The sequence below is a fragment of the Erinaceus europaeus genome, chromosome 13, assembly GCF_950295315.1.
Source record: "Erinaceus europaeus chromosome 13, mEriEur2.1, whole genome shotgun sequence".
NCBI lineage: Eukaryota > Metazoa > Chordata > Mammalia > Eulipotyphla > Erinaceidae > Erinaceus > Erinaceus europaeus.
The window spans coordinates 86,274,605-86,285,001 of record NC_080174.1 but is presented as its reverse complement, the minus strand read 5'-3'; the positions used below and the strand labels follow the sequence as shown (position 1 = coordinate 86,285,001).

At 34.3% G+C, this 10,397-nt stretch overlaps 1 protein-coding gene across 5 annotated transcripts in view; it reads right to left on the bottom strand.

Annotated features, from left to right (window-relative positions):
* Window positions 1–9,318: 9,318 nt before the first annotated feature.
* Window positions 9,319–10,397, bottom strand: part of SGIP1 (SH3GL interacting endocytic adaptor 1) — a 217,906-nt gene continuing 216,827 nt past the window's right edge. For all 5 annotated transcript variants that reach the window (XM_060206371.1, XM_060206368.1, XM_060206367.1 and 2 more), the window contains one exon: window positions 9,319–9,891. In XM_060206371.1, the coding sequence (XP_060062354.1) occupies window positions 9,869–9,891 (23 nt within the window). In that variant the 3' untranslated portion in view covers window positions 9,319–9,868. The remainder of the gene's footprint in view (window positions 9,892–10,397) is intronic.

Here is a 10,397-nt window from a genome sequence, read left to right as displayed (position 1 = left end):
TTTCTGGCTCATCAGAATTCTGGTGGTGGGAGTGGTAGGTAGGGAACTGTACCCTTAGTATCTTATAATCGCCTCAATTACTATTAAATCATGAATAAAAAGTGAAAGAAAAATGTAACTTGAATGAAAAAACAATATTTCAAAAATGTCTAGCCCGTCCCAGTCATTACAACAGAAAAGAACAGGAACTGTGTGTATGAGGTAAGAACTGTTGAGTTTTTTTTTTTAAGATTTGTTTTGAACTGAGATACAGAGACCAGAGCATTGTGCTAGCATTCATGTGGTCGAACTAAGAGATTGAACTCAGGACCTAACATACCTAAATCATACACTCTACTTCTGAGTCACCTCTCCTGGCTAATAAATACTATTTAATCTGCTCAATGGGCAATTACCTACACTTTTTTTTTCTTGCCACCAAGGTTATCTGTGTGGTTTAGTGCCTGTATAACTCCGCTGTTCCCAGCAGGCATTCTTTCCCTCTCTTTTTCCTTTTTTTTTTTTTTTAAGATGTTGAACAAGAGGAAGACAGCAGAAAGATGGCTGTCACTGCTCTGCAACTCTTGAAGCTTCTCTACTGTGGGTGGGGACTGTTATCTCAAATCTAAGTCCCTAAGCATAGCTACATGTGTACGTTTACTCTATTTTTTTCCGCTGGTGGACGAGAGAGAGAGAGAGAGAGAGAGAGAGAAAGAGAGAACATAGGGTTTGAACCTGAATCTGAAGGGGTGTTTCCTTAGGCATGAGGACTTTTGGGCAGAACCAGTAGACCTGGCCAGCATCTATTTACTCCATTTTTTTTAAGGCAAGGAAATGAATAGCTATTTAGTAACATGCTCCAATCTATAGTTAAATTATAAATGGAGAGTTTTATCTTCTATTAAAGGAAATGTGAGAGATTCTCTCCCCCCTCTCCCACCTCCTCCTGAAATAAACTGGTAGTAAAAGAGATTCACAATTAACTGTAATTTTTTTTTTTTGTATTTCATTTATTTTTCAGGGGAAAAAAACCACGTTAGATAACAACTTACTCAGATAACTGCATTTTGTTTTCACGGTTGAACTTCTTTTTTTTTTCTAAAATGGAAACTTTAGTTGTCATGATACGTAATTGAATATTCAAGAGTTCATGAGATGGTTGATTGGTAAAATTATAAAGGAAAACATTTATAAAAATTGTTTCTAAAAAATCACACCTGCTTTTAAACTGGTAAGGTAAATAATGTTAAAATGTTCTCATGATTAACTTTAGTGAGTCAATACTATACATTAGTATCACCAAAGAGCTTTGTCTGCTGTTCTGTGAAGAAACAAGTTGTCATTTTTTTTTTTTTGCTACTTGTCTCTTGAGTACAGCATCGAAGCAGCAAAGCCATGACGAATATGAGAGTATCCTCTGATGAATCATACATGTAGGAAAAAGAGCCAGGCATTGACATTTTGAGTACATTTCAAAAGTATACTTGAACATTTTGATCTGTGTTTCCTTTTATAAATATTTTATCCCCTTGACATTTTGTGAAATTACATACACTTCACAAAGTTGTAAAGAAATTTATTTTATTTGTTTTTTTTTTTTTTGCTGCAAAGATCATGGGGGAATTCTTAATAAAGACTACCACCAATTCAAATAAAGTACTTTTGACTGAATTTATTATCTCTAGAAACACAGCAACAATTCTCTGAGATTCTTTTCTGAGTTTCTCCTATTGTTTAAAAAAAACATCAGTGCCTACATTGCAACTTAGTAGACATGAAACATTAAAATTTGATAATTTCATCCAGATAGATCTTTTTCTATCCAAGGTGAAAAAATTCTGTGTTGAAATACAATCATGTTCAGTTTGAAAAACTGACTTTTTAAATGACTTTAATTTGTAGTGAAGTCCTCATAAAAAGTTGAGCATATTTCATACCAAAACTTTTTTTGGGGGGAGTATACAGCAGCAATTTTAAACCATATTATTTATATATTTATTATTGGATAGCGACAGGAATTGAGGGGAGGGAGAGCTATAGTGGAAGAAAAACAGACATCTGCAGTCTTGCTTTACCATTTGTGAAGCTTTCCCCCTGCAAGTGGAGACCAGGGGCTTGAACCCGGGTCCTTGTGCACTGTAATGTGTGCACTCAACCAGGTGCACCACTGCCTGGCTCCTTCCAGCAGCAATTTTGCAGCTTGCTTAGACTGAATGACATAAAAAGAAACCAGATGAGAGTTCATCTCTTTTATGCATTTTGAAAAGAAATAACTAAATACTGACCTGCCAAAATCAGTGCAGATTATTTTGTAAAGAAAAGAGAAAATAAAAGACAAAAACCTGACTTTGGGCCTGGAAAAAAGTGACCCAGTGATAACCATTTTAAAAAGTTTAAAGAGATGCTACGTAAGTAACACTACATTCATCTTCCACCTCCCCCACTAGCCCCCCACAAAGAAAATGTCGATGTCGTAACAGACAGCTGAGTAAGTGAAAAGGACTTTAGATTGTATTATATAATATTCTAGGGAATATTTTAAATGGTTATGCCTTTTCAGGCTGATTCACAAACTGGTTGAATTAAAAATCAAGCCACATTTAGAAAAATGTACAGTGAGTGATTCAGTTTTACACAGTTCCTCTCAGGAAATATTTTACCTTGCTTTTTAAAAGAAACTTTGCTGACTTTTGTTAAAACTACTGATTTGAAAAGAGAGAGAAAGCAAAGTAAGAAAACTGTGAATACTTATTTTTTTAAAAAAAGCACCAAACCTATAGAATCCTGCAAAATACTTGCTAAATAGAGCACTCTGCTTAGCTTTAATATATTTTCTATAATTTCTAACATAAATATGTAAAAAATTGACCTGTGATGATTCATTTTCTTAAAGTTTAATGAAACAGTAGCAAATATTGTTCACAGAACTAATTTCACTCTGCAAAGACTCTGGACCATCTTAACAGGCAAATACAGATTCTAAACATAATAGCTAAAGCTTTTTAAAAAAATTCCTAGGGAGTCAGGCAGTAGCGCAGCAGGTTAAGCGCATGTGGCACAAAGCGCAAGTACTGGCAAGAGGATCCAGGTTCGAGCCCCCAGCTCCCCACCTGCAGGGGAGTCGCTTCACAGGCGGTGAAGCAGGTCTGCAGGTGTCTGTCTTTCTCTCCCCATCTCTGCCTTCCCCTCCTGTCTCCATTTCTCTCTGTCCTACCCAACAACGACAACATCAACAACAATAATAGCTACAACAACAATAATAAAAAAAAACAAGGGCAATAAAAGGGAATAAATAAATATTTTTAAAAAATTCCTTAATTTTGAACATTTTGGTGATGAAGTTAAATTCACTAAGATACACTAATGAAACTTAAAATAGACATTAAATTGATTCATTTAAAATGGTAGACACTTTCCTTAAAGCAAAACAACAATTCTGAAGAATCTTTTCAAAGAATTCATGGTTACAGTATTTACAATATTGAGATAGACTTGTAATTGGCATTAAAAGATATTTCTAAAGTTTTTTTCAAGAAGTATTTTTTGGGAAAAATGTACATTTTTTGACTCAATAGCTTTCTTAAGCTTCATCAAAGTACAAACATTTATTGACAGCATTCAAGGAGTAGGAATTACGGTACAGAAAATTTATTATTAGACCATAATGAACTTCTGCCAGAGCCAGTACACCTCAACATGATTGGGAAATAATAGGATATAGATAAATGCAGTAAAATTTCTTTTAATTACTTTCTTCTTTTACTTTACTATATATAAAAATATATTGGCTTTTCTTTGAGACATCTTTTCTTACATGGTTAAAGATACACTACCTTTGAGAATGAAAGAGGCCATCTGAAGTACTATAAATCAAAGAAATAATTTCTGAAATCAAAGTTAGAGAATTAATTAGCAGGCCAGGGGTCTCAACAAGGAGATGGTTTTCTTTCAGAGGGAAACTCCTTCAGGACAAAAATCAGATATTGACCATGCACAATGATTGAGAAGTCTAACTGTAGATGACCTACTCAATACACCCTAGAAATCTGACATTCCCATGGGAAGGAGTCTTAGATTTTAATAAGATATCAGAAATGCAACTCTAGCCTAAAGAAAATGACGGCATGGCAAAGGCATGATTCTTGGTATTACTCTTTGCTATTTGCTTTAATAGTGGAGACATTATACCACTGATTCATTTTTTCCCCCTCATGCCTTTCATGGACAAAATATATCATAATAGAAGCCATGTTTGATTCATTATTGAGTGAATGGTGTTAAAATTTAATATATTTTTCTATACTTGCTGGATGAAAGCACAGCAGAAAAATGCAATGCAACCTCAAGAGATAAGCACACAGAGTAACAGGGGGGCTTGAGGTGGGTCATTTTAACTGTCTTTCTTCACTGCATATTGACTTGTTCATTCAGGTCAATGAGTTTCACATATTTTAAGGAAACATCATGCTTACTTATATTGACCTCCAGAGCTTTATTTGAGATCACTCTTACTTTGATATTATAAAAAATGCATTCATTTAAAAAGTTGTTGGAAAAACATACAGTATGAAGAGTACATTTAGACTGAATTGGTTTTGCTTAAATACAAAATAGGTGGGGAGGGAGCTTAAAAAGCTCCCATACAGGCTCATCTTAGATATTTGATATTTGAACATCTTACTACGTCTTTATTCTTAATTGACAGCCTGGTTGTTTTTGAAAGAGAATAAAAGAAAAAAATAAGACTGATTGGAGCAACTTATTTTGGAATGAGTCTAGTCCATGCTTATAAAACATTGAATTCAATGATTACAGAATTAATTGGGTCAATTTACAAGTTAGAGTGTCTCTTGCAAGGGCAGAGATATTTATTAGGATTTTGAATTCAGAATGAGGGTCAGGTTGCAATCTTTCTACCAGTTTTTTTTTTCCCCTCCTTCCCTCAAGGGTTATCACTAGGGCTCAGTGCCTGCACTACAAATCCACAACTCCTGGAGACCTTTTCTTTTTTGTTCTATTTTTTTTGATAGAACAGAGAGAAATTGAAGGAGGTGGGGAGAGGGAAAGAGAAAGATACCTGCAGACCGGCTTCACTGCTCATGAAGTGTCCCCACTGCAGGTGGGGAGCTGGGGCTCAAACCCATGTCCTTGAGTATGGTATCCCCAACACTTCCTTAAAAATTTAAGACCGGCGAGAGGATCCCGGTTCAAGCCCCCGGCTCCCCACCTGCAGGGGAGTCGTTTCATAAGCGGTGAAGCAGGTCTGCAGGTGTCTATCTTTCTCTCCTCCTCTCTGTCTTCCCCTCCTCTCTCCATTTCTCTCTGTCCTATCCTACAACTAAGACATCAATAACAACAACAATAATAACTACAACAATAAAACAACAAGGGCAAAAACAAAGGGGAAATGAATAAATAAATATTAAAAAATTCAAGACGCAACAAGAGCAACAAAAGGGAATAAATAAATAAATATGAAAAAAATTTAAGACAATGAAGAAGAGAACAAAAATAAGCCAATGAGAAAAACGTGTTTCAGTTCACTTTGGGCTATGAGAATAAAAGGGAAAGCTAGGGATATATATGGATAATTTCTACCCTTTTTTTAAAGTTGAAGAAAGTTAAATTAACTTTAAATCATATGACTGGAAGAATGGTAGTCAATTTAAAATCTGGTATGTCAGAAGGAAGAAGGACTTGAGGTCTCTACTAGGGCAGTGTCAAAGTTCATATGGTCATCAAAACACATATTCCTAAAGCTTATCCCTCGAGGACTGTGCATTCGATCTACATTTATTGGCACCTCTTTGGGGACATAGTATTGACCAAGCCAAAATCTTTGCCGTTTTTCCATTAGTGACAATACAACTGTGCCACAAATCACACCTTGAGAAATAATGGCTCTTAAAACAAAGTTATAGGAATTACCCTTATTTTGATGCTAATTTTCCACAGTGCCTTCTCCATTGGTATTCAAATGGACTATCTATAGTATAATAAAAACAGAGGAGTTTATTTCCCGGAATGAAAAAGCAAACTGGGTCAAGGACTCCATCTTCAGTGAAGATAATGGTGTTACTTCCAATGTGGACAACTTAAAATTTGCCTGTCTAAAGCTCCATGCCACTATTTTGAATCTAGGAATTAAAATAAAAACCTACAAGTTTTAAGTTGATATAAGTATTAAAAGTACTAACACTATCGTGAATGTATAAGGCAAGCACTCAACTAATATTGATCTTTACTGTCTATCAGTTAATTATTGTGATTGTCTAAGTTTCGTTGTAAGGCTCCTAAAAGTTGTTCTGAGTCAGGTAGAATCATGGAGCTGCAGAGTTGGAAAAGAACCACAAATCACTGATGTGTAATGATGATGTTTCAACAGTGTTCTGGGTAACAGATTTTAAAACTGCTGGAAGGATTTCTTCATTGCATTGAGCTGTTTTGCCTGCAAGGATCCACATGAAATTTTCGTAAAGAAAAGGCCTATTAAAAAAATTGAAAACTACTGAGAATTACAGTCTCATTTCAAAGATGAAAAGTGGAAAATGGCAGTAATTGGTCTAAGGTCACACTATAGGAATCAGTGGTCAAGCTAAGGTAGTGTTCAAGTTTCTTTGAAAAGATTTTGAAATGGAAATGTGTAAAAATTATGGCCTTAAATGCTTTGTGATTTTGAGTAAAAACACATTAAAAAACAAACAAGCAAACAAAAACCACACATGGTTTGACTTTTTGAGAAATTCCTTTCTTTCACCCCAAATCATTTGAAATGTGGGCATTCTTTCTTTATAGGTGAAGAATATTTACAGACATCATATAATGAGCTTTCACCTGGGCTATAGATTAAAAGAAAAGAGCTTGAAAAGAGCAAAATTTTTAATTCTTAGGAGTTATAAATTCTAGTGATGATAAGATTTAGTCTAGTTCTTAATTTGAATTTGTGCAAAAAATATTATGATGGGGCTGGGTGGTGGCACACTAAGCCTCCACTCCCCACTTGCAGGGGGAAAGCTTCACAAGTGGAAGTAGTGCTGCAGGTCTGTCTGTCTGTCTGTCTGTCTGTCTGTCTGTCTGTCTATCTATCTATCTATCTATCTATCTATCTATCTATCTATCTATCTCTGTATCCCCCTTCCATTTCCATTTCTCCAGTCCCTACCCAGTAATTATAAGTTAAAAACATTTTTTAAAATTATGAAAATATGGAATTTATTTGAAAATAAAAACACATTTTACAAGTTGCCAAAATAAGCAGCAGCATCCTTATTTTCTGTTTTGTTAGAGCAGAAACTTCTCAAATCATAATACTCAGGCAATGGTGCTCTGGTTAGATAGAATCCTTTCTATTTTATTTGAACCTTTGGTACTAAAAAATCTGACATGCATTAGTCCATTTTGTTGTGTGTTAAGACTTGGTAACAGACCTGACAGTGTTTCTTGGAGAACTGAGACTCTTGAATTATTTATGATCAATTTTCCTGATGTGAGTTCTTACTGCATAGTACAATAAATACAAGTATAGTAGAAGACTATAAACTACACAATTAAAAATAATCAAAATTTAAAATCCCTGATGTGAATTTATTGGGTTACTATATGACCTATTTTCAAAAAGAGAAGGAATGTATATTACTGAGGTTCTGAATGACTATGAAATCATTGACTTCGATTATATCTCACAAAGACCAATTAGGAAATCTTAGAATATCTTCATAATTTCAAATTTAGTGCCCAGAAACATCTGAATAGTGTTAAATATTATTGATCTATCTTTTAAACTTCATTTTTACAATATCAACAAACTTATTCTTTAAAATTAAAACCCGTGTGTTTAGTTACTCAGTTACTCTTGCACTATATAAAATAAAATATAAGGAGCAAGACATGAGAACAAATGATATTTACACATTTTAATATGCTTAGTGTTAATATTCAATATATGTTTTTCATAAATTGAATATTTGAACACATCCTTATATGCATATGCTGGGTATGTCTCAATTTTCTCCTGCTTACTCTCTATTGATTTCACTGATTGAAATGGCCCCATGTTTCATGGAATTTAAAAGTTGGCATGGTGTACTTTATTTTTAAGATCAAATTAATTTTTTAATTTCCACATGAGCATATTACTGATTTGTTAAAAAAACAAAAACAAAAAACTAGACCCTTTGGAGTGCCCAATGAGAGTTTGAGTAGCAATGGTTCCTCTGGGATAAAGCAAATCATTTTAAACATTCTCTTGGACGCAAACACTGATTGATTGAAAAGTACAAATATTAATTTAAAAAGCTCTACTATAAACAATTAGTGAGAGTTCTATTTTTAAAGTAAGGCTTACAAATTTGATCCTAAAATTTAAAGGGACTAATGAGTCTTGGTCAAAAAGAATGAATGTAAAATAAAAATTAGCAAGTAATGATAAATACATATAAATCACCACAGCTACTAAATAGAACAACACAGGGTAGGAATTGGTTCATGTTTAAAATACTTTCTATGACTTAAAGAAAGAGTCCTGTTTTTCGATTCTAAAGGAAAGTTTTAAAACTGAAATCCCTAGAGAAGTGTTTCTCCATTTTGAATTTGCATACAATGGGCACAGACTGAATAGGAACTGTGATTAGACACTGTAACAATGAGATTGTAACAATGAGATCATGACATAAGTGCTGGTAACTCTTGATTACCCAAGAATAGCAATATTTTACAGCTACATTTTACAATGAATCTTATTCAAAAAAAAATTTATTGCACAAGAATGTTGATTAGATTTTTTTTATGAAGTTTTTTTTTTCCTTCTCAAGGGATATAAATGATGAATCTAAAATTAAAATTCTCCTCTGGATCTAAACAGGGGAGTGCTTTTGTCCCTGTCTTTTTGTCTCAATGTTTTTATTCCTGTGGGCAAGGAGGAAAAATCAGAGTTACCATTCCTGTGCTAGATGGGAGAAACTTTGTGATTAGAGTCATTGTGCAAAAGTTGTTAACTAGGTCAGCTATGGAAAGTCATGAAATTTTAAAATCACAATTTTGGTTTCAGTCTGATACTTTAGCAATCTCCACAAATGCTAAATAGCAGAGTAAGGGGGGAAGTGGTTAAGACTTCATCTTCTTTACTCTTGATTATAATTTCATATATTTAAACTTTAAATATGAATTGCTTTCCCTTTTTACACAAGTTATAAAAATAAGAGGCCCCGTTTACACAGCTTGCATTTTTATGAAATTTGCAATTTGAAAAAAAAAGCTCTTTAAAAAGTGGTAATTAATGCTTCTTAAATATGCTGTAACCTTAGAACTGTTTTTGAAATATCTTCTGAATTTAACCCACTAAACATCTGAAGATAGAGTTTTATTTCAAACTAGAATAAAACATACTAAGGACTGAAGAAAAGTAGGTTTCTTTTTTTTTTTCCTGGTTCCACTTAATTTTCTTTGTGTGTGTGGCACCTCCTTTATGACAGCTATCAATATTATATTTAGATTTTATATATTGACAAAATGCAACATATCTCTGTGAGCATTGTGTCGTTAAACAATACTACTATTAAATTTACATACCACAGTTTAAATTATATCCATTTCAGGAACGGTAGAATGCTAAAACTCAAGTGTCTAACTGCCTTACTGGAATGAGTACAATATACAAATACAATAATTACATTTTAAAACCATGAACAATATTACACCTAATAGTAAATACTGGAGAACTGGTCATCATGGAATCACGTGAGGGAAATAGTTGCTGAAGTCATCGGCATCTCCAGCAGACACATCCCAAATGCAGATTTAGGCTTGCTTTCATCAAACCCCAACTATAACTTTTTCCTCATACAGTACTTGTCCATTATATGAGTCTTCCAAATCCTTGCATAAGATTTGATTAGTTATCGGCCAGGTATTTCCCTGCAAAAAAAATCAAGACAACATGTCACTAGGTTACCTACTAGTTCATAATGTGATTATTAGATGGATGATATATATATATATATATATATATATATAGATATTTCTACTGCTTTATACCCAGGAGTCAAATGCTGTATGGTAGATTGTGCCAAAGTAAAGTACTCTGAGGACAGAGGTGGTGGATGGATAGGAAGAGACTTGGGGCCTTTTTTTTTTTGCCTCCAGGGTTACTGCTGGGGCTCAGTGCCTGCGCTACAAATCCACTGTTCACAAAGGCTATCTTTATTTCCATTATTATTGTTGGATAGGACAGAGAAAAACTGAGAGAGGAGGGGAAGCCAGAGAGGGGGAGAGAAAGACACCTGCAGACCTGTTTCACCGCTTATAAAGTGACTCCCCCCTGCAGGTGGGGAGCCAGGGCTTGGAATTGGTATTCCTTGTGCTTCACACTATGTGCGCATACCCTGGTGTGCTACCGCCCAGCCGAGGGCCTATTTTATAAT